At 43.8% G+C, this 24863-nt stretch overlaps 3 protein-coding genes and 1 non-coding gene across 4 annotated transcripts; 2 read left to right on the top strand and 2 right to left on the bottom strand.

Annotated features, from left to right (window-relative positions):
* Positions 1 to 17842: 17842 nt before the first annotated feature.
* Positions 17843 to 20123, top strand: RpS4 (ribosomal protein S4). The gene is made up of 4 exons (XM_065222070.1): positions 17843 to 17915; positions 18434 to 18692; positions 19346 to 19443; positions 19511 to 20123. Exons 1-4 carry the CDS (start codon positions 17913 to 17915, stop codon positions 19937 to 19939), a joined length of 789 nt encoding a protein of 262 aa, XP_065078142.1. The 5' UTR covers positions 17843 to 17912; the 3' UTR covers positions 19940 to 20123.
* Positions 18731 to 18878, top strand: LOC135708725 (small nucleolar RNA SNORA16B/SNORA16A family). Its single transcript, XR_010518310.1, has one exon. It is a non-coding gene; the product is annotated as a small nucleolar RNA SNORA16B/SNORA16A family (small nucleolar RNA).
* Positions 20124 to 21358: 1235 nt separating the features above from the next.
* On the bottom strand, positions 21359 to 21985 carry LOC135700379 (uncharacterized). The gene has a single exon (XM_065220905.1). The coding sequence runs from the start codon at positions 21983 to 21985 to the stop codon at positions 21359 to 21361; it is 627 nt and encodes a 208-aa protein (XP_065076977.1).
* A 999-nt stretch (positions 21986 to 22984) lies between these two features.
* On the bottom strand, positions 22985 to 24482 carry LOC135698255 (uncharacterized). The gene is made up of 2 exons (XM_065218185.1): positions 23340 to 24482; positions 22985 to 23047 (listed from the first exon to the last, which is right to left on the bottom strand). The coding sequence occupies exons 1-2, from the start codon at positions 24480 to 24482 to the stop codon at positions 22985 to 22987; spliced, it is 1206 nt and encodes a 401-aa protein (XP_065074257.1).
* Positions 24483 to 24863: the final 381 nt, after the last annotated feature.

Below are 24863 nucleotides of genomic sequence, written 5' to 3'. Positions count from 1 at the left end.
AACAGATTAGTGGGAAAACAAACCGTGCATTCATCCATGTGTGCTAGACATAGAAGGACGATTAAACGTCAAAAAGGTCTATGGCAGCACTGAACCTTCATTTACCGCCTTTTTTACATTTTTAATAGTGCGTTTCAGAATAAGAGATCAGTTTGTTCAATTTCGCCGGAAAAGTAGTGGAATCAATCCGGATCAAGTGCGAAAACGTGAGCATCGATTGGTAATGTTATTCTGATTGTGCGACCCTTTTTTTATTGAGGACAATCACTAGGATAATGATGAAAAACGGAGAGAAATGGTGACGTTTCATGAAGATTTCGTTCTCTGGCGTGGGTGGAACCTACGTTTCATAAATACTTTTAAATGTTTCAAAACATAGCTTCCAGTAAATGATTCTCTTAACCCGGTCGCGGTGTTGACCTATATATATGATTATATTCAGGTGGTTGGTTAGGAATTTAAGGGAGTAAATTTTCCCCATATGAATGCAAAGTACATACATATCGTCTTTTTCTCCACTAACAGCTCCTCTTCCACTCAATCAAGAAGCTATCGATTATTGCCATGGGTCTGAGCGAGAAGCAAAGCCGCATTTAACTGATCCTGAGCCTGATCCGAACATACGTGGGGCAAAGACAGTCCAATGAAGTTGTCGGCTACGACAAAAAGGCAAACCCGAGGGCAAACCCTGACCTGGATTTAAGCAAGATGCAAGTGGGACTGTAAGTTAATGTTAATTTAATTAATGAAAATTAGGTGGCTTGTAACCTTTTCGTTTCCGGTTTTATGTAGGCAAAATCCACAGCGGAGATTGAAGATGATGACTGATTCGCACCGTAATTCGATTGCCTAGGATGTTACTTTCCCTGTTCGGAGAGGAGAGCTACCGAATAATCTGTTAGCATCAGAACACGGAACCATCATGTTGCAATCGCCTTTGACCATAAAATACTACCTCCGGACATTGATGGAAGACCCCGATTCAGGGGAGCAACGGTGAACGAGAAACTGAATGGTGAACCCTTCCCAAACGAGGTCGTCAAAGCTGGTACGAACGATTTCTGAGTCTCAACTGGAAGTACCAGCGAATACAACGTGCATTGCCGTTGGAATCCACCAGGCTGCCAGTACCTGGTCCACGTTTGAACCGATGGACCCCCGTCCAAAATTGATCGTGCGATCCCCAAGGTAAAGATCGATAAGGAAGACAGCCACGATGTCAACATCATCGCTATTAGCCTCGAAAACGACTAATAATTTTAATTTATTATATATTTTGGAAACAAAAGAAATATATGGGTGACCTTTCAATCAAATTATAAAAACTTTAAATGTAATATTTATTTTAATTGAAAATAAAAAAAATAAGTTATTATGTTGAAAATGCTTGGTTTTAAATTGAAAATATTTTTTTTCAGCTTAAAATGGCACATGTTATTTTAACTACGCAGAATTTTCTCGTAAAACCTATGTTTTGAATTAAACATAATCCACTTTTAATTTGTGCACTACCAAACTTTTTATTTGACAGTACTACAATTCTTTTTAAAAGCTTAAACTTTTAAAAGAAAGTAGCAGGAAACTTTTGAATTGACAGTTGGATTACTTTCATTTTGAAAGCCAAGCGCTTTCTACCAAAAAGAACCAATGCAAACTTTTAATTCGACGAATGGTTTTTTTAATTTTATTAGCGATTATTTTTTGTGTGTACTGTCGAAGTAATCATGGCTCGGACTCAATAAGGTGAAGCGGGAAACTGCATACTTTTTAAGCTTTTTTGATTTAATTTATCTTTGAGTGTAGATAGGATGGATTGAAATTTTGTGCACGTTGAAAATTATATGAAAGGTTTGGGTAAAAATGGGATAATCCTGAAGTGTCGTTCCCCCTGGTGTAAACGCAGTTTACACATTTCATGAGTACCCGCATAAACGCGAACCATAAATTGACCTTACCTTAAATGGTTAAAAATTATTTATAATCCCTGCTAAACTTTAACTGAAATGGTTATGGAACTTTACATGAACGTTTAATGATAAAGTTTCAACCTTATGTATTATGGTTTTTTGGAACTGGACCTTACAAATAATGGGTTGTTAAGAACCATTACCATTCCAAATTCTTGTTTTCTTCATACATTTTCGGAAAGAGAACTATATTAGAACCTTTTAACTTATGGTTTGAGAACTTTAATGGTAATGGTTATGGTAGTCAGTAAGGTCCACGAATGGTTTTGTTACATCGATCAACTTTATGTGGAATATATCGCGAATTGGTTGCCTGTAATTTACTGATTACCAATTCACGATATATTCCACGTAAAGTTGAGCGATAATACAAAACCATTAATGGACCTTACTGACTACCATAACCATTACCATTAATGTTCTCAAACCATAAGTAAAAACGTTCTTATATAGTTCTCTTTCTGAAAATGTATGGAGAAAACAAGAATTTGGAATGGTAATGGTTCTTAACAACCCATTATTTGTAAAGTCCAGTTCCAAAAAACCATAAGACATAAGGTTGAAACTTTATCATTAAACGTTCATGTAAAGTTCCATAACCATTTCAGTTAAAGTTTAGGAGGGATTATAAACAATTTTTAACCATTTAAGGTAAGGTCAATTTATGGTTCGCGTTTATGCGGGTAGGCCCCTTTTTTCACGAAATGTGTGAAATTTTACACATTAATGTGTTTACGCTGGTTACCGTGTAAGCGATACAAACTATTGCTCTTCTATCATTGTATGTGATACAAAAACATCCATCCAAATTTACTTTCATTTATTTAAGATAATCATAGGTCAAAAATTGTCCAATGTAAAGTTTGAAATGATGGGTACATGATTGTTACTTCGGTCATTCGGACTGCCTAACATGATTGGTGCTCGTTTTCTAAAGGCGGGGCCAATCTAAAGTTCACTGATAAAATTTCAAAGATTGTTTTTATGTGTTCCACACATGAATTTTTGCAATGTGATCAACAAATGTTATCTATGTGTCGGACACATACGTAATATGTGTACACAAAAAAGCCATGTGTAACCACACATACTATTCATTTGACTTATAAATTTCATGTGTGCTTCTGGGTGGATTCTGTTTATGTGTGGTCACATGAAAATCATGTGGAATTTCATATGGAAATTCGTCAATAAAAATGTGTGGAATTTTATTAGTGTTAGGTATTCTGCTATAAAATCTGTGAAAGGGAATCTAGTATCATGTAGATCAAAACGTCCAATGTAACACTCATTGATTATGTCAGTGAGAAAACTCGTCCAATGTAACATGTTCGATGTACAATTTGACTAGTCAAAACGTCCTATCTAGATAGAGCTGGAATTAGGGCGTAACAGCTTTTGTAAACAATGACTTCTCTCGATGATTTCTAGACACTCAAGGCTCGCCCAAGCAAATCAACATCACTATCAGGCAGAGGAAGTCTTCCCCTAGCCGATGGTTATGTTGGTTTGCGTTGGCGTGCCTTGAATTCCTAGAAATCATCGGGAAAAGTCATTGTTTACAAAAACTGTTAGGCCCTAATTCCTGATAAGGTATACAATTTCTCAGTGTGTACTCGATGTATTTTGTTTTTAACGCCCAATGCTATTTTTTTCTTTTGCGCGCCAAGCGCTGTTTTCATTCATTCCAAATTCAGATCTCTGTAAGATAAGACACGAATAAAGTACGCGGTTTAGAATTCGTTAATTCCGGTGTTTTTATTCTCCGAAAGTAGTCCGCCCAATAGGTTATGGGCCCAGGAACGATTCCTGGTTGTGTTTTGGTCGAGTGAAGTGTTTTTCGGTCGTAAGTGCGGAAAAATGAGCTTGGAACCGGAGGAAACCATTCGTGTCGCCATTTTCGACGGGTCGAACTTTGTCGCGTGGAAATTCCGGATGCTCACCTTGCTGGAAGAGCATGAGTTGGTGGAGTGCATCGAAACGGAAGTGGGCGATGTGGCGGAGCTCAAGGTCGAGCCGGGCGATTCGGCGGAGGTTAGACTCACGAAATCCAAGGCATTGGAAAAGCGCCAGAAGCGGGATCGAAAATGCAAATCGTTGATAGTATCACGTATACACGATGACCAGCTAGAGCACCTTCAAGGACGTGAAACTCCCAAGCAGATGTGGGATGCGCTGGTGAGGATTTTTGAGCGGAAGAGCGTTGCGAAGCGGCTACACTTGAATCGCGAGATGCACGATCTTCGGTACACGGGAGGTTCGTTGCAGGATCATTTCATCAGATTCGATCGTTTGATTCGTCTGTATCGTAACGCTGGTGGCACGATGGATGATATTGATGTTGTTTGCCGACTGCTGTTGTCGTTGGGATCCGAGTACGAAGCGGTGGTGACCTCGATCGAGTCGCAGCCGGAGGAGCATCTTACAATGGACTTTGTGAAGTGCCGGCTGCTCGACGAGGAAATTAAACGGAAGAGCACAACGGCGACAAGTGGCGGTGTTAATGGCAATGTGAAAAGTGAAGCGGCTTTCTCTGGCGGTGCGCAGCGAAGACCAGCGAAGAAGAAGAAGATCTTCAAATGCTTCAGCTGTCAGAAGGAAGGCCACAAGGCGAGTGACTGCCCGGATAAGAAGAAGACCGAGAAGAAGTATTCCGGAAAAGCGCAGGTGGCTGAAAAGGACGATGACGGTGTGATGTTTCTGACCAGTGACAAAATGTCAAGCAACCAGAGCAAGATCCAGTGGTTCATCGACTCCGGTGCCACGGAGCACATTTGCAATGATCGGCGATTATTTTCGAAGCTCGTTCCGTTGAAGCAGCCGATGCGGATCGCCGTTGCAAAGAGTGGAGAGTGGGTAACTGCGAAGTACGCTGGTGATGTTCCGGTGTTGGCGGTGGTTGGTGGAAAAACTGTCAAAGCGACGGTGGCAGGAGCGGTTTTTATCCCGGAAGCGCGCTGTAATTTGTTTTCCATTAGCAAGATCGAAGCTGCAGGTATGCGAGTCGTGTTCGAGGACGGTAGAGTTGAAATCCAGCGAGGGTCGAAGGTAGTTGCCACCGGCCAGAGGCGTGATAAGCTCTACGAACTCAACTTTTACGCAGCAAAAGGTGAGTGCAGTTCCGTTTATTTCTCGGGTCAGATTAGTAAAGCGACAGAGTTGTGGCATCGTCGTTATGGACACCTCGGGGAGCGCAATTTGTCGTGCCTCATCAAGAATGGAATGGTGAATAACCTGAAAGAAAGCGGTAGCGATAAATCTATGGTGATTTGTGAGGCGTGCGTAGCAGCTAAACAAACGAGAAATCCGTTCACGCTGCAAGAAGAGCGGCGGTCGAGTCGGGTACTGGAGCTCGTACACTCCGACGTCTGCGGGCCAGTTACGCCGACAGGAAGGAATGGCCATAAGTATTTCGTCACTTTCATCGACGATTGGTCCAGGTTCACGGTGGTATATCTAATCCATTCGAAAGACGAGGTGGTTCGGCGGTTTGAGGAATACGAAGCGCAGATGACAGCGAAGTTTGGTGCGAAAATTTCCCGTTTTCGTTCCGACAACGGCGGGGAGTATACCTGCAAGGAAATGCGATCGTTTTGCCAGCGAAAGGGTATCAAAATGGAATTCACTGTGCCCTACTGCCCTGAGCAAAACGGCACTAGCGAACGGATGAACCGTACGTTAGTTGAGAAGGCTCGTTCAATGATGTTCGATTCCGGAATCAACCGCGATTTCTGGGGAGACCCGAATAGAAATTTACATTAGCCCAACGTTTGATTTTGATGTCTACATCAGCATCGAAATCAAATGTATGCCTGATGTCAAACATTAGGAAACATTATGATTTAGTTGTATTTAAGCAACGTAACATGGTGTATACATCAGAAATTTTGGAACAAAATTTTGCCATTCTAATGTCGGTCTGACGTCAAAAATTTCAATCTATTGACATTAGAATCAAACGTTTTAAGGATGTTTTCAGATGTAAAAAACGTTAGAACTAAACGTTGTTCGGATGTTTTTAAATGTAAACGTTTTCTGATGTTTTCTAATGTAGATGTTTCCTGATGTTAGAACCAAACGTTTTTGGATGTTTTCGGATGTACATAACGTTAGAACTAAACGTTGTTCGGATGTTTTTATATGTAAATGTATTCTGATGTTTTCTAATGTAGATGTTTCCTGATGTTAGAATCAAACGTTTTTCGGTTGTTTTCGGATGTAAAAAACGTTAGAACTAAACGTTGTTCGGATGTTTTTATATGTAAATGTATTCTGATGTTTTCTAACGTAGATGCCTCCCGATGCTGGAACCAAACTTTTTTGGATGTTTTCGGATGTACACAACGTTAGAACTAAACGTTGTTCGGATGTTTTCAATTGTACTTCGTGTTTGATGTTCTCTGATGTTTTCAGATGTACAAAACGTTTAAAGTAAACGTTGTTTGAATGTTTTCAAATGTAGATGTTTACTAATGTTTTTAGATATACAAAACACTAGAATCTTACTTTTCAAATGCTTTCAATTATATTTACAACACATTAGAACTAGAAACATGATCGTGTAAACACTACACACGATTGTTGTTAGATTACATCATAAAAATGCGTGCATAACAGTCAATGCTGAAGCTCCCGTTTCCCACCAGTCAGTTAACTGACCTTAGCTAACCTAATATCATTGCGGCAACTCTCTATGCGGCAGGGGAACTATGCCATTAGCGCGCTAAGAGTTGTTAGACCACTGACATAGGCGCCAATTTGTAGGTGACGAGGCACTTGGTGACATTACAGCGAGCTTGACGATTTTTGCAGCATTTTTTTTAGCAAACTACCAGTTAAGGTGTGTAGTGTTTACAAGATCTTGTTTCTAGCTCTAATGCTTTGTACAATTGAAAGTATTGAAAAAGTTAATTCTCATGTTTTGCACAACCGAAACCATCAGAAAACATAAAATTGTACAAAAAAAAGTCATCCATTCTGGTAGACTATCTCTTAAATGCATAAAGAATAGCCATTGCTTAAGCTCCCGTTTCCCACCAGTCAGTTAACTGACCTTAGCTAACCTAATATCATTGTGGCAACTCTCTATGCGGCAGGGGAACTATGCCATTAGCGCGCTAAGAGTTGTTAGACCACTGACATAGACGCTTATTCGTGGGTGACGAGGCACTTGGTGACATTACAGCGAGCTTGGCGATTGTTATAGCATTTTTGAGTGAACTACCAGACAATCATGACAATGTGATCGCTGCGCCTCCAGATCTCCCTTTAAATCGACCCACTGTGCCAATTTGTCAATAATGCATGACACTTTGGACGGGGTTGCTGGCTTGTTTGGTCCACTGTTCGGATATACAAGTGGCAAGCCTTCCCCTTCACGGATCGCTCCAAAAATTGCTGCAAACGAACTGCAAATATATAATAAACAAAATTATTGTGCATGAAAAATATGACAATGGACAATGCTCGAGGAGCACTGGGAGTTTTCGAACGACGCGTGCTTAGGACCATCTTTGGCAGAGGGTATATGAAAATGGTGAATGGAGTAGAAGAATCTAGATAGAGCTGGAATGTAAACAATGACTTCTCTTGTTGATTTCTCGGAATTCAAGACACGCCTACACAAACCAACATATCCATCGGGTAGTAGAAGTCTTTCTCTAATCGATGGTAATGTCGATTCGCCTTGGAGAGCCATGACTTCCGCGAAATCATCGAGAGAAGTCATTGATTACAAAAGCTGTTACGCCCTAGTTCCAGCTCTATTTAGGAATGAACCACGAACTGGCGTAACTTTATGGCGAACCCAATATCCAGAAAGTCGCTAAAAGTGGAAGATTGTACCCTTCCACGGGCGGGACACGTTGTAAGAATGCCGGACAACAATCCCGCAAAAATGGTGTTTTCCTCAAATCCGGCCGGTACAAGACGCAGAAAAGCACAGCGTGCTATGTGGTTAGACCAAGTGGAGTAAGATGTAGGAAGTGTGGGACGCTCGAGAAATTGGAGACAAGCAACCAGGGACCGAGTTAGTTGGCGCAACTTGTTATACAGGTTAGGTTCCGAGGGACGTCGGATCAGCAAAAGTAAAGTAAGTATACAGACAAACAGACATAACACTCGCAAGATGTTCATCGAACAAGCATTTATCGGTCAATTTAAAAGTATCTTAGTTGGTAGTACCGCCACCTGTGGCGCGCATAGTCAATTCCCTTGCGTTTGACGTTTCCACACTACCGCCATCTGTTCAGCGTACTACCCACCACAGTGTACTCAACAGAGGGCGGTAATGTTTTAACGACGATGTTTTACAGTGAGAAATATTCAATGTGTTATGTCTATTTGTCTGTGGTAAGTATCTTATACGTTGGCTAAATTGTTATCCAAACTGCCTAAAAGTTCGAAGAATAGTTATTAGATAGTACAGAATTCTAAATTGGCATTATTTATGAAAAATTTACATTAGAATTCTTAAATCTCAGTCTTTCCCTGATTGCGAACCACACTTTAAATTTTATATAAACTTGCGACCCATCTTGTGTACCATCATAAGGCTTGATGAACTTATTCTGCCCGGAAACATGTTTTTTCGGAATTATGAAGTCATTATAGGGTTAACTACCCCATTTTCGGCCTATTAAGCACAACCCGCACTTAGTCCTTCTTTATCTAGCGTAGTTTAGCACCAAACGGAATGTTATTATTACTGATGGCTTCCAAATTTATTTACCTTTCCGTATGTACCGTAAGATTTGATAAAGAAAAACCAATCGTTGAGATATTGTCAAAAGTCTAACACTGCTTCTTGACACCAAACTCGGCCTACGGATTCTAAACTCGTCCTAGCGCATTGAAACGCCATTGAAACGCCAATGAATTCACTTCGGCCTATCGGATGAAGATTAAACATTGTATTAATCATTGTATGTAGTCTACACTGGCTTGACGAAATGGAAATAAAGAATAAAGAATGAAGATAAAAATTGATTCGGTCGGAGCGCTTCTTTTGTTTTTGGGAATAATGGGTGCAAACCTTCGTATCACGTGTTCTCATTGACTTCGTTCCGTAGCTTATTAACTAAAGTATCGTACCAAATGCATAATTGAATTGACGAACTCTGAAATAATGGATTTCTATTGAAGTTTTCTGCTCGATAGGCCCAAAACGGGCGATTAGGCCGAAGTAGTTCTCTACCCTACGTTATTATGACATTTTGTATTTTTAAGTTACAAGAGGACGTTGCAAAGGATGAGTTTGACGTATGAAACCTGTGCATTTAGTTTTCAGAGAGTCGCAATCAGCGAATTATTCATTAAATCACTTATGGCTGTAAGCTACAATCGGTATTATCCTCGGATTATATCCCGATCAAGAATGTCCGGCTGCTTTGATGTCGACATCAGAGTTATTCAACACGATGCTATGCAAACAATACGCAGATCATCCAAACAGTCATCGGTTTCCCCATCGGGATCTGTCTACGGAATCCCCATCGGGATCCGTATTCGGTTTCCCCATTGGGACCCGTATTCGGTTTTCCCATCGGAATTCGTATTTGGTTTCCCCATCGGGATCCGTATTCGGTTTCCCCGTCGGGATCCGTCTACGGAATCCCCATCGGGATCCGTATTCGGTTTCCCCATTGGGACCCGTATTCAGTTTTCCCATTGGGACCCGTATTCAGTTTTCCCATCGGGATCCGTATTCGGTTTTCCCATCGGGATCCGTATTCGGTTTCCCCATCGGGATCCGTATTCGGTTTTCCCATCGGGATCCGTATTCGGTTTTCCCATCGGGATCCGTATTCGGTTTCCCCGTCGGGATCCGTATTCGGTTTCCCCATCGGGATCCGTCTACGGAATCCCCATCGGGATCCGTATTCGGTTTCCCCATTGGGACCCGTATTTGGTTTTCCCATCGGGATTCGTATTTGGTTTCCCCATCGGGATCCGTATTCGGTTTCCCCGTCGGGATCCGTATTCGGTTTTCCCATCCGGATCCGTATTCGGTTTCCCCGTCGGGATCCGTATTCGGTTTTCCCATCGGGATCCGTATTCGGTTTCCCCATCGGGATCCGTATTCGGTTTCCCCATTGGGACCCGTATTCGGTTATCCCATCGGGATCCGTATTCGGTTTCCCCATTGGGACCCGTATTCAGTTTTCCCATCGGGATCCGTATTCGGTTTTCCCATCGGGATCCGTATTCGGTTTCCCCATCGGGATCCGTATTCGGTTTCCCCATCGGGATCCGTATTCGGTTTCCCCATTGGGATCCGTATTCGGTTTTCCCATCGGGATTCGTATTTGGTTTCCCCATCGGGATCCGTATTCGGTTTCCCCGTCGGGATCCGTCTACGGAATCCCCATCGGGATCCGTATTCGGTTTCCCCATCGGGATCCGTATTCGGTTTCCCTATTGGGACCCGTATTCGGTTTTCCCATCGGGATCCGTATTCGGTTTCCCCATCGGGATCCGTATTCGGTTTCCCCGTCGGGATCCGTCTACGGAATCCCCATCGGGATCCGTATTCGGTTTCCCCGTCAGGATCCGTATTCGGTTTTCCCATCGGGATCCGTATTCGGTTTCCCCATCGGGATCCGTATTCGGTTTCCCCATTGGGACCCGTATTCGGTTATCCCATCGGGATCCGTATTCGGTTTCCCCATTGGGACCCGTATTCAGTTTTCCCATCGGGATCCGTATTCGGTTTTCCCATCGGGATCCGTATTCGGTTTCCCCATCGGGATCCGTCTACGGAATCCCCATCGGGATCCGTATTCGGTTTCCCCATTGGGATCCGTATTCGGTTTCCCCATCGGAATCCGTATTCGGTTTCCCCATTGGGACCCGTATTTGGTTTTCCCATTGGGTTCCGTATTCGGTTTTCCCATCGGGATCCGTATTCGGTTTCCCCATCGGGATCCGTATTCGGTTTCCCCGTCGGGATCCGTCTACGGAATCCCTATCGGGATCCGTATTCGGTTTCCCCATTGGGACCCGTATTTGGTTTTCCCATTGGGATCCGTATTCGGTTTTCCCATCGGGATCCGTATTCGGTTTCCCCATCGGGATCCGTATTCGGTTTTCCCATCGGGATCCGTATTCGGTTTCCCCATCGGGATCCGTATTCGGTTTCCCCGTCGGGATCCGTCTACGGAATCCCCATCGGGATCCGTATTCGGTTTCCCCGTCGGGATCCGTATTCGGTTTTCCCATCGGGATCCGTATTCGGTTTCCCCATCGGGATCCGTATTCGGTTTCCCCATTGGGACCCGTATTCGGTTATCCCATCGGGATCCGTATTCGGTTTCCCCATTGGGACCCGTATTCAGTTTTCCCATCGGGATCCGTATTCGGTTTTCCCATCGGGATCCGTATTCGGTTTCCCCATCGGGATCCGTCTACGGAATCCCCATCGGGATCCGTATTCGGTTTTCCCATCGGGATCCGTATTCGGTTTCCCCATCGGGATCCGTCTACGGAATCCCCATCGGGATCCGTATTCGGTTTCCCCATTGGGATCCGTATTCGGTTTCCCCATCGGAATCCGTATTCGGTTTCCCCATTGGGACCCGTATTTGGTTTTCCCATTGGGTTCCGTATTCGGTTTCCCCATCGGGATCCGTATTCGGTTTCCCCATTGGGACCCGTATTTGGTTATCCCATCGGGATCCGTATTCGGTTTCCCCATTGGGACCCGTATTCAGTTTTCCCATCGGGATCCGTATTCGGTTTTCCCATCGGGATCCGTATTCGGTTTCCCCATCGGGATCCGTCTACGGAATCCCCATCGGGATCCGTATTCGGTTTCCCCATTGGGATCCGTATTCGGTTTCCCCATCGGAATCCGTATTCGGTTTCCCCATTGGGACCCGTATTTGGTTTTCCCATTGGGTTCCGTATTCGGTTTTCCCATCGGGATCCGTATTCGGTTTCCCCATCGGGATCTGTCTACGGAATCCCCATCGGGATCCGTATTCGGTTTCCCCATTGGGACCCGTATTCGGTTTTCCCATCGGAATTCGTATTTGGTTTCCCCATCGGGATCCGTATTCGGTTTCCCCGTCGGGATCCGTCTACGGAATCCCCATCGGGATCCGTATTCGGTTTCCCCATCGGGATCCGTATTCGGTTTCCCCATTGGGACCCGTATTCAGTTTTCCCATCGGGATCCGTATTCGGTTTTCCCATCGGGATCCGTATTCGGTTTCCTCATCGGGATCTGTCTACGGAATCCCCATCGGGATCCGTATTAGGTTTCCCCATTGGGACCCGTATTCGGTTTCCCCATCGGGATCCGTATTCGGTTTCCCCATTGGGACCCGTATTTGGTTTTCCCATCGGGATTCGTATTTGGTTTCCCCATCGGGATCCGTATTCGGTTTCCCCGTCGGGATCCGTATTCGGTTTTCCCATCCGGATCCGTATTCGGTTTCCCCATCGGGACCCGTATTCGGTTTTCCCATCGGGATCCGTATTCGGTTTCCCCATCGGGATCCGTATTCGGTTTCCCCGTCGGGATCCGTCTACGGAATCCCCATCGGGATCCGTATTCGGTTTCCCCGTCGGGATCCGTATTCGGTTTTCCCATCAGGATCCGTATTCGGTTTCCCCATCGGGATCCGTATTCGGTTTCCCCATTGGGACCCGTATTCGGTTATCCCATCGGGATCCGTATTCGGTTTCCCCATTGGGACCCGTATTCAGTTTTCCCATCGGGATCCGTATTCGGTTTTCCCATCGGGATCCGTATTCGGTTTCCCCATCGGGATCCGTCTACGGAATCCCCATCGGGATCCGTATTCGGTTTCCCCATTGGGATCCGTATTCGGTTTCCCCATCGGAATCCGTATTCGTTTTCCCCATTGGGACCCGTATTTGGTTTTCCCATTGGGTCCCGTATTCGGTTTTCCCATCGGGATCCGTATTCGGTTTCCCCATCGGGATCCGTATTCGGTTTCCCCGTCGGGATCCGTCTACGGAATCCCTATCGGGATCCGTATTCGGTTTCCCCATTGGGACCCGTATTTGGTTTTCCCATTGGGATCCGTATTCGGTTTTCCCATCGGGATCCGTATTCGGTTTCCCCATCGGGATCCGTATTCGGTTTCCCCGTCGGGATCCGTCTACGGAATCCCCATCGGGATCCGTATTCGGTTTCCCCATTGGGACCCGTATTCGGTTTTCCCATCGGGATCCGTATTCGGTTTCCCCATCGGGCTCCGTTTACGGAACCCGTCACCGGGCTTGTAGCTTTTAGTAAAAAAATACACTGACTAACCTGCAAAGAGATCTGGCTGCAAACTCCCCGCCCGGGATCCAGCTTCGGATTCCCTACCGGGATTCGGCTGGGACTGGTACCGGTACACTTTCCTAAAAAAAAAAATAATTACATTACATTAAATTAATAAATTCACATTTACTTACCAGAAAAACATTGCATCGCCACCAAAACTCGCGACGGACACATTATTGGCACTTTCCCGGGCTAATTCGTAAACAAATCAAACTTTTCCCACTGCGAAAAAAACTGTACACGGCCAATGAGATCAACGCAAATTTGAGTACAGTGTACTCAATATCGAACAAAGTGCAGGATGAGTAAATTTGCCGCATGTTTTCCTGTGGAAAACCTCAAAAATCTGCCCTAAAATAAGGAAAATTTACGAGAATCCAGAGAATCCAATCTTTGCTTTTCTCATATTCGGAACATGAGGGAAATTAATTCAAAACTGAGTTCCTGCACTTTTTGCGATTTATGAGTGAACTAACCTCAAATTAGGGTCGTTCTCATTCGCCGTGTAGTGCTGACTCAGGACAAAACAAACTTTGCATGCGGCGAGAGACCGAGGGACAACAATTTACATCGTGATGAATTTTGATTCTAATGTAACGTTAGGTTCTGTTGTCATTGGATGTATTCTGATGTTTTATGCGTGCAACAAATTACATCGTGATGATGTTTGATTCTAATGTAACGTTAAGTTCTGTTGTCATTGGATGTATTCTGATGTTTTATGCGTGCAACAAATTACATCGTGATGAAGTTTGATTCTAATGTAACGTTAGGTTCTGTTGTCATTGGATGTATTCTGATGTTTTATGCGTGCAACAAATTACATCGTGATGAAGTTTGATTCTAATGTAACGTTAGGTTCTGTTGTCATTGGATGTATTCTGATGTTTTATGCGTGCAACAAATTACATCGTGATGATGTTTGATTCTAATGTAACGTTAGGTTCTGTTGTCATTGGATGTATTCTGATGTTTTATGCGTGCAACAAATTACATCGTGATGATGTTTGATTCTAATGTAACGTTAAGTTCTGTTGTCATTGGATGTATTCTGATGTTTTATGCGTGCAACAAATTACATCGTGATGAAGTTTGATTCTAATGTAACGTTAGGTTCTGTTGTCATTGGATGTATTCTGATGTTTTATGCGTGCAACAAATTACATCGTGATGAAGTTTGATTCTAATGTAACGTTAGGTTCTGTTGTCATTGGATGTATTCTGATGTTTTATGCGTGCAACAAATTACATCGTGATGATGTTTGATTCTAATGTAACGTTAGGTTCTGTTGTCATTGGATGTATTCTGATGTTTTATGCGTGCAACAAATTACATCGTGATGATGTTTGATTCTAATGTAACGTTAGGTTCTGTTGTCATTGGATGTATTCTGATGTCAAATTTTACATCGTCAAGACGTTTGATTCTGATGTAACGTTTGAGGCTAATGTATTTTTATGTACTTGGACGTCACACTGAAGTCTGAATACATTAAGGTTACAGCAATACACGTTAAAATTTAATGTATTGAAGATGTCTGCTGATGTTTCCTACATTACAATTTCTATTCGGGGAGGCGGTCCAAACTGCTGCGTTCTTGGCGAATAGGAGTCCGGCCAGCGCTATCGGTCAGAGACTGACACCGTATGAACTGTTCGAGGGAAGAAAGCCTGATGTGTCAAAGTTGCGAGTGTTTGGATCCATGGCCTACTGCCACATTCCAAAAGAAAAGCGACGAAAGCTCGACGAGAAGAGTTGGAAAGGTGTCTTCGTGGGATATGGAACGAACGGATATCGAGTTTGGAATCCCGAGGAGCAGAGAATCGTGACTGTTCGGGATGTGATTATTGACGAGATATCGAAAATGAGGGCAAGTGATTTTATGAAAGACATTAAGTGGACTGAAAGAGTCATCGGCCCCTCAGTGATTGCGGACGTTGAGGATGAAGGGGACTCCGACGAAGAAGGTGTAAATGGACATGGACAACAAGAAGTGTGTAAAAACGAACAATGTGAGAACGAGTTTGATCGGGAAGAAGCGTCCGAAGTGTTTGATTCATGCGATGAAACTCTGGCGGAAGAAGGTGATGATACTCTTGAGGAAGCAAGTGGTGGTGAGACAACTGGTGTGACATCTTCGGGGCGCATCTCGAAGCCCCCAGTGTGGGCGAAGGACTACGACATGATGTTTGCTGGTGTGGCTCTAGGTGCAATGGAGTATGTCGAGAACTTACCGGGAAGCATCGCGAAATTGAAGAAGAGGCCGGATTGGCTGAAGTGGCAAGCGGCAATACAGGACGAGATGGATTCTTTGCAGCGGAATAAAACCTGGACACTGGTGAAGCTACCGAAAGGTCGAGTGCCGATTTCGTGCAAGTGGGTGTTCCGGGTAAAGCCAGGCGAAGGAGGTGGTCCAGATCGATATAAGGCTCGGCTTGTTGCGAGGGGTTTCAGCCAGCGGTATGGTTTTGATTACACGGAAACCTACTCACCGGTAGTTAAACTGGACACGTTGCGAACTATGTTGGCTGTGGCTAATCAAGAGCGAATGTTCGTTCACCAAATGGACGTTCGCACGGCCTTCCTCAATGGCGATCTGAGTGAGGAAATCTACATGTCACAACCGGAGGGTTTTGCGGAAGGAGCAGATTTGGTCTGTCGGCTACATAAGTCACTGTACGGCCTCAAGCAGGCGTCGAAAGCTTGGAATGATCGCTTCCATCGATTCATTGCTAGGCTAGGGTTCAAGAGGAGCAGCAGTGACCAGTGTCTGTATTGGCGAGGTGAGAAGGAGCGGAAGATCTACCTGATCCTATACGTGGATGACATTCTGGTCATTGGAAGCAACCTGAAGGAGATTCAAATCATCAAAGCTTGTCTTTCTAAGGAGTTTGACATGACCGATATTGGCGAAGTTTCCAGTTTCTTGGGTATGCGGATTGAAAGAGACGTCGAAAAGCGGATCATGTGCATTAGTCAGCGCAGGTACCTCGAAGGTTTGTTGAATCGATTCAACATGGCAGATTGCAAACCAAGCAAGGTACCGATGGAGTGTCGCCTGAAACTCCAGAAAGGAGAAGAGTCGCAGCGCACATCGAAACCGTACAGGGAGCTAATTGGTTGTTTAATGTACGTAACCTTAACAACTCGTCCAGATCTTTGCGCTTCGGTCAACTATTACAGTCAGTTCCAGAGTTGTCCGACTGAGGAGCACTGGACACATTTGAAGCGGCTTCTACGGTACATTAAGGGTACTGTTGACATAGGACTGGAGTACAGAGGTGATAACAATGTGGATATTGTTGCGGCTTACTGCGATGCGGATTGGGCGAACAGTGTCATCGACCGGCGTTCGGTGACGGGTTACGTGTTTAAAGTGTTCGGCTGCGTGACGACTTGGTTGACCAGAAAGCAACAAACTGTTTCGTTGTCATCCACTGAAGCTGAACTGGTCGCGCTCAGCACAGCGGTTTGTGAAGGAGTGTGGCTGATCCGTCTTCTGGAGGAAGTAGGTTACAAGTTTGCTGTTCCTGTAACTTTCTTTGAGGACAACCAGTCTACCATAAAGGTGGTGCAAGATCAAAAGGACCACGGTAGGTTGAAGCATGTTGACGTGAAGTTGCACTACATCAGAAGCATGATTCAGCAGGGACGCATACGAATGGAGTACATTCCGACGGAGCGGCAAGTAGCAGACATCATGACGAAGTCACTACCAGGTGGGCCATTCTGTCGATTGCGGGGGGAACTTAACCTCTCAACTATCAGAAATTGAGCAGGGATGATAAGGTATACAATTTCTCAGTGTGTACTCGATGTATTTTGTTTTTAACGCCCAATGCTATTTTTTTCTTTTGCGCGCCAAGCGCTGTTTTCATTCATTCCAAATTCAGATCTCTGTAAGATAAGACACGAATAAAGTACGCGGTTTAGAATTCGTTAATTCCGGTGTTTTTATTCTCCGAAAGTAGTCCGCCCAATAATTCCAGCTCTATCTAGCTATGTTGTTTTTTTCTATATTTTAGCATAAAATTAAAAGTAAAATTGTGATTTTACCGGTTCTAATGAATTTTCAACGTTATTATTCACTGACTACATTAAAAATGGTATTGCAAACTGTATTGTTTCTAAACAGTGAGCATGCATAAGGGCGAATACACGATGATCGATTCTCTTCATCGATTTTCTCTTTGCATTGCTACAGCTAAGCGAAACAATTTTCTAGAATTTGTTCAATGCAGAGCAGTAACAGGTTTTATTGGCTATCAAAAGCAACAGCAAACGCACCGATAAACGTTAAATCTAGCGAGTTATTAACGAAAGAGAAAATCGACGAAGAGAATCGATCAACGCGTATAGGCCCTTATGCATGCTCACTGTCGAGTTAAAATAATAATCTGTCGAACTTCAACATCGATTTTCTCAAAATGGTGAATATGTTATATTGGTCTATTTGAAAAGTGACGCGAGAACGGCTGATTTAAAATTTGAACGTCACAAATTGAATTGAAGCGGTGCCAAAACTGAAAGCGACGCTTCGATTTCCACTCGGCTGTCAAATGCCAACAACGGATCCACTGAACTGTTTTTGACAACTTCCGGAGATTTGTCTTTCGTAGTTTTCTTTTCGCCCCAAACTATCAAGATGGTAAGTAACGTGTCGTGCGATTCGAGATGATAAATTGGTGAATTTCGTTGGAATTATAGTGGAAATACCTATTGAACGTGCGGAAAATTGAGCTACTGAAATCAGCAATGCAGCACATCATAGATTTTCCGCCGTAGGCCGAGTGTTTTACCGAAAAAAGTTAAAATTTATTGGCACATGCATCGAGTTGTTGATATATTTTGAGAAGCGGTGTCCCGTCATGGTAAGGTATAGCTGAAATTCAGTGGAAATGTAATATTTCGAAGTGCGTTGGTGGATATAAATGAATATTACAGTAAATACGCTAAATCGGGCTGAAGAAGTGTAATATTGTGTATATGTGCCGCCGGCTATAGACATTGTTGACATCCCGGAGAGGTTAGACGGTTAAACAACGAATCTGTGAAGCGGTCTAATGAAATGAATGGAAACGGAAATGCACCAATTTATCATCCCGCCCATGACAATGGGTTTCTGTGGCAATATCAAATGCTAATGAAATTTTCCCTTGATTTTAGGCTCGCGGACCGAAGAAACATTTGAAGCGTTTGAACGCCCCAAGAGGATGGATGTTGGACAAGACCGGGGGTACCTTTGCCCCGCGTCCATCCACTGGTCCACACAAGCTGCGTGAGTCGTTGCCGCTGGTGGTTTTCCTGCGCAACCGTCTGAAGTACGCCCTGACCAACACCGAGGTCACCAAGATTGTGATGCAGCGTCACATCAAGATCGACGGCAAGGTCCGCACCGACCCCAACTACCCAGCCGGATTCATGGGTGAGAACAAGACTTGTTTATGTTAAGTGCGTGTGTATGTTCGGCCATATCGAAGCAGGATGGCGGCTAAATTATGCCTGTCTTCCTGTCAAAAATTGGCCAATAGCAAAAATAGCTCCGTCGACGGTCATTGGGAATCTTGAACTACGTGTGGTTCACCAATAACATTTTTGGCGGAGTACAATTTCATTAAATTCAATAATGTTCTTGCATTAAGGACTAGATCGTAAAAGTAAACAAGTGAATCAAATCTCACAGCAGACTCACGGATTAAAAGGGGAATCTCGGCAGTTGATAGAGATTACAATTTTATAATTTCAGTTTTAGGATTCTATTCTGCAAGACATAATTTGATACTAATGTAACTTAATGTCAATGCTCTCGTGACAGATAAAATTGTCCTTAATTTATTAGCTTAAAAGCGTTAAATACTGACAATCCCGAAGATAAAAAATAGTAGAATTCGTATAGCGATGTGACTACAAAGTTGTTCAATTTTCACCTTATTTTTATGAATAAGGTTTGGACACATCCGAGTAACTAAATAAATACGAGTTTCACCGTACTTCTTCGGGCTTATAAGCGATGGTCAAAATTAAATTCGACGTTCTTTAGGAAATGTACGCAACTAACAATAAATGTTTCTTTTCCAGATGTCATTACCATTGACAAGACGAGCGAGAACTTCCGTCTTATCTACGACGTCAAGGGTCGCTTCACCGTGCACCGTATCACTCCAGAGGAAGCCAAGGTTCGTAATACCTTTTAAACAAGTCCTGCATCTTACATTCATGTGTTTCCTAATCATTTGATTACAGTACAAGCTCCTGAAGGTGAAACGCGTCCAGATCGGCCCAAAGAAGGTGCCGTTTATCCTGACCCACGACGGACGCACCATCCGTTATCCGGATCCGATCATTCACCAGAACGATTCGATCCAGTACGATATCGCCACCGGTAAGGTGATGGACGTGCTCAAGTTCGAACCCGGAAATCTGTGCATGATCACCGGAGGAAGGAATTTGGGTCGTGTCGGTACCGTGATCCAGCGTGAGAAGCACCCGGGATCGTTCGAAATCGTGCACATCAAGGACTCCACCGGTCACGTTTTTGCCACCCGTCTGACCAACGTGTTCATCATCGGCAAGGCTATCAAGGCTTTCATCTCGCTGCCGAAGGGCAAGGGTGTCAAGCTGTCCATTGCCGAAGAGCGCGACAGGCGATTGGCTAGCAAGGCTGCTCACTAAGCTGATATGTGTGAAGCAAGCAGTTTGTAGGCGAAAGTTCGCTTACGCGAGCACTATGATTCCGCGATAAAGTAAGGCAAGTTATGTATTTTTACGACAGTGGGAAGAGAAAAGCTTTCGGAGGGTACATTTGAGAGCCAACACCTGTATTCAAATGCTGGAAATACAAAAATCCGTAAAAATTATCAAATGAGTTTAGTTATTGATTTTGCGTGATGACTTTCTTGGACATTTTCATCTGTTCAAGTTATGTAGGTAGGAGAAATGGCTCTAATATTGGCCTATGGATCTAAAGTTTGGGCCCATAATTTATCCTAGAACACTCATCAATACTCGCGTCACTTTTCAAATAGACCAATGTAACATATCCACCATTTTGAGAAAATCGAAGTTGAAGTTCGACAGATTATTATTTAAACTGTTTAGAAACAATACATTTTGCAATACCACTTTTAATGTAGTCAGTGAATAATAACGTTGAAAATTTATTAGAAACGGTAAAATCACAATTTTACTTTGAATTGTATGCTAAAATATAGAAAAAAAACCACATAGGACTTTTTGACTAGTCAAGTTGTACATCGGACATGTTACATTGGACGATTTTTCTCAATGACATAATCAATGAGTGTTACATTGGACGTTTTGTCTACATGATACTAGATTCCCTTTCACAGATTTCAGAGTATAGTACCTAACTTTAGATTGGCCCCGCCTTTGAAAAATGAGCACCAATCAAGTTAGGCAGTCCGAATGACCGAAGTAACAATCATATACCCATCATTTCAAACTGTACATTGGACAATTTTTTACCTATGATTATCTTAAATAAATGAAAGTAAATTTGGATGGATGTTTTTGTATCACATACAATGATAGAAGAGCAATAGTTTGTATAGCTTAACTCGATTTGTTTACATTTGTTACATTGGTCTATTTGAAAAGTGACGCGAGAATACAATACAAGTGTATTTTTTTTTTTAGTTGCTAGTGAAACATCGTCAAGCAGTGTTCGGACACTCAAATCTGCATGAGTTTTGCCATCCAAAATTCAACGTCGCCAAAAACACCGATGAACTTTCAGATTCAAAAATTCATTTATTTATACATATAGGGGAAATGTTGGCTTTGGCAATACCTTAACCTATTATCGTCAGGGGGTAAACAACGACCTTGAGAGCTCAATTTTGGCATGTGCATACATTGTGTTTCAGAGCATCTATTGGCCAAATTTGAGTGCTCTATGACTTTCTTTACCCCCCTGACGATAATAGGTTAATGTATTTTTTTTTTTTTTCTTTGGATTTGTCTTTTCAGACAGGCTAAGACCATGGCTGGTCCATCTCGCCGCTGGTAGTCAGTAATTTGCTTTGTTTCTTTAATTTAAAGGTGTAGGTTTTTGATGAATGGTTGTCCGTCTTAGATGTGGATGTTGTTTTCCTTTAAGAACTTCACCACTTGTTTCAATTCTTCTTCGCAGTTTTCCGTCAGGATCATTTCTAACGGTTTCATGTAGTCCAGTACTATGTATTTGCTTCTACTTTGGTTGTATCGAGGGCAGTCGTATAGGATGTGCTTTAAGTTTTCGGTTACTTCACACCAATCACACGTATCGTGCAGTTCCCATCCCCAGCTTGCTTTTCTTTCCTTGGTCAGACTGTGTCCGCTTCTTATTCTGCTTAAGACTTTCACTTCATCTGGCTGCAACCTGAGATCCTTGCTCCATATCTTCTTGTTTGGCCGGTCCATGAGCTGGTAGTGCCATTTCCCTTTCTCCTTCGATGTTGCTTTGTACTTCCTGGTCCAATCCTCCCATATTTCTGTGCTGCTGAGTCTTAAGGCGTCTCCTACCGTTATTCCATGGTAGAATGTTTGTTTTTCTTGTGATTTGGTCACGGCAAGTTGGTCCGCTGTCTCGTTGCCTTTGATACCATTGTGGCTTGGTACCCATTGGATCTTGATCGTTCGTCCTCCAAGGTCCTGGAATTCCTTGTGGATCTCCCACAGCAGGTAATTTGCTTCGTATAGACTTTCGTTCAGCAGCATATCGCAGGCACTCCTGGAGTCGGTGAATACCTATGACCGTTTTCTTGTAGCCTTTCTCTTTCGTTACCTCTATCGCCTTCAGAATGCCGAGCAATTCAGCATTCGTAATCGTGAAGTTGATATTGATGCTTTCCGCTACGCTGGTCTCATCTGTCTCATCGAACACGGCGATTGCCGTGCCTGACGCCGTTTTTGAAGCGTCTGTATAAATTCTGTTATGCTGTTTGTACAAGGTCTGGCTTGCTTCCTGGAAAAGTGCCTGCCATACTGCTGCAGGGGTGCGTTCTTTCTTGGGCCTTGCTTCCACTAACGTTGTTCTAATTATCCTATCGAACTCGACTTCAGGAATGAATCGCCTTCTCTTCAACAGGGGGAACTCCCTGTCTGAAGGGTGAACTTGGAAGAGTAGGTCCACGTGCTTGTCTGTGATCTCCGTTAGAAAAGATTCGTTGCCCATTTCTCTATTTAGAGTCTCTCCGACAAACTTCATCAACGGCGTTCTGTACCAAAGAGTCCTGATGAGTTCCCTTTTCGTAAGGGATTCGATCCGCTGTTCCATAGGTAGTTGGCCTGCTTCCGCCAGCATAACGTGAACTGGAGTGGTGCTGAGGAAGTTCATTGCTTTTCGCACATATGCATTTTGTTGCACTTGTAGCTTCTTCAGGTGGGTCTTTGCTGCGTTTCCGAACACTGTTGCTCCGTATTCCATCCGGCTCCTGATCAAAGCGTTTCCTATTTTTACGAGGGTTTCCGGGTTTGCTCCACTTGATTTCCTTGATAGCATTTTAAGTAGTCCGATTTTGCTCCCCGCCTTGTCTCTTACAGACTCTATGTGTTTCCTGTGCGCCAATCCTCTGTCAAGCACATACCCAAGGTACTGATGGGTGTTTACAATGTCGATTTTGACCCCACGTACAGCCACTTTGAGGCCTTCAGTCCGCTTTCTAGTGAATGGGATGATCGCTGATTTGTGACTGCTCACTTTTAGGTTTAGTTTTTCTAATCTGTCGTAAAGTTGCGGTAGGAACTTTGAGCAGGTATCTGCAGCTTCTTCCACTGAGTCTGCTGTGATGATGACAGCGAAATCGTCAGCAAATTGCACCAACTCGCAGCCATCGGATGAAAGGTCATGAAGCTCGGCCGTGTACAAGTTGAAGAGAATCGGTGAGAGGGGACAACCTTGCGGTAATCCTTCAGATACTTCGACTTCTATTGTTCCTTCCTCCGTTCTTAGTAACAGTAACCGAGATCTTAAATACTCGTGGAGCCACGAGATAATCTTGTCCGGTACTCTCAATTTTGCTAGGGTTCCAATCAGTATTGCTGAGTCGACTGAGTCGTACGCCATGCTCACATCCAGAAAAATCACAAAAGCTTCTTTGTGCTCCTCCTTTGCTTTGTGTATCGAGTTTACCACGTAATTGATGCAAGTAGACGCCGAGACATGCTTCCGGAAACCAAAGGACAGTTGGGGGATCAAGTCCTTTATGGTTGCAATTTCTGCCAACCTGTTCTTGATTGCAGAGTTTATCAGCTTGATTTCGATGTTCATCAAGGCAATTGGTCTCATGCTGTTAGGGGAGTCTGGACTGCAAGTTTTCTTCGGGATTGGCTTGATCTCGGTGTACCTCCACTGGTCCGGGATTTCCTCAGAAACAAATACTCGGCTAAGCATTTCGCAGATTTTGCTTTGCATTCCCGGATTTAATTGTTTTATTACGGCGTATGACATTCCGTTTGGTCCTGCAGCAGAATGGTTCTTCCGTTGTCGAAGGACGGATAGTATCTCCCCTTCCTTGATTGCCATCTCGTAACCTTCGAGAGAACGTTCGGTGGACACTACAGGCAGTGGAATCTCTCTGTATCTTCCTTGGAAGTAGTGGTTCATGAAGTTTATCCCCTCTTCGCGGGTGATTTCGGCTGACTTTCTATGGTTTCCCGTAAGAGCTGTGTCGATCCCCTTGACAAGATTCCACAATTGCCTTGGTGGGGTTGATTCATCGATCTTCTCGGTCAACTCCCTGACATGTCTCCGCTTGGTCTTCCTTACTTCTTTCTTGAACAGTGCCCTTTCCTTTTTCAGCCGGATGAAATTTAAGGTGGTCTTCTGTCGGTTGTACTCCCTGAGAGCTTCCCGCTTGCTTGTGTACAGTTTTGTTATCTCATCTGTCCACCAGGTTTTGAGGAAGTTTGCTTTCTTATTTTTGAAGCTGAACGACGCTTTTTCTACCGCTTCGTTGAACACTGTAACCATTTCTTCCGGGGAGTATAAGAACTGCGGCCGTATCGTGTTTAGTTGGTTAATAAGGGCTTCTTTGTTGATCCGTTTTATCGTCCTTTCTACCTTGGGGATGTCACTGCTGATTTCCAGATGAATGCTCATGTGTACACTTCCGAACTCTTCCTCCTTCACTGACCAGTGTGCTTTTCTGGCGATTCCGGGGGTCACCAGCGTGACGTCAATAGCTGAATTCCTGCTTCCAGGAGGGGAGATCATTGTTGGGGATCCATCGTTTAACAGAATCAGATTTGACTCCTCGATTAAGTCGCATAGCAGTCTTCCGCGACTGCACGTAGTGAATTCCGGACTCCAGGAAATGTGATGAGCGTTGAGATCTGCACCTAGTACAGACTCTCCGTCCAATTCTTGAAGGAATGAGAAAAAGCTCGTCATCTCCTTTCTGCTCACGTCACTCGAGCCCCTCGTTGGTGGTAAGTATACTGAGAAAAGGTTTATTTGCTGGAACCCTTTTTTAATTTTTACTCCTACTGCTTCAAGCGAATCGAATTCTGGAATTTCGATGCTCTCCACAAGTATTCTATCTGCTATCAAGATTCCTACTCCTCCGTACCCGTCCGGGCGGCGACTTGAGAAAAA

This window comes from Ochlerotatus camptorhynchus, unplaced genomic scaffold, assembly GCF_037179485.1.
Source record: "Ochlerotatus camptorhynchus isolate MF236.1 unplaced genomic scaffold, CSIRO-AGI_Acam_v1.1 ptg000002l, whole genome shotgun sequence".
In the NCBI taxonomy this organism is placed as follows: Eukaryota; Metazoa; Arthropoda; class Insecta; order Diptera; family Culicidae; genus Ochlerotatus; species Ochlerotatus camptorhynchus.
Note: the sequence above shows the minus strand (reverse complement) of the source record. Positions and strands in the feature narration are given on the sequence as shown.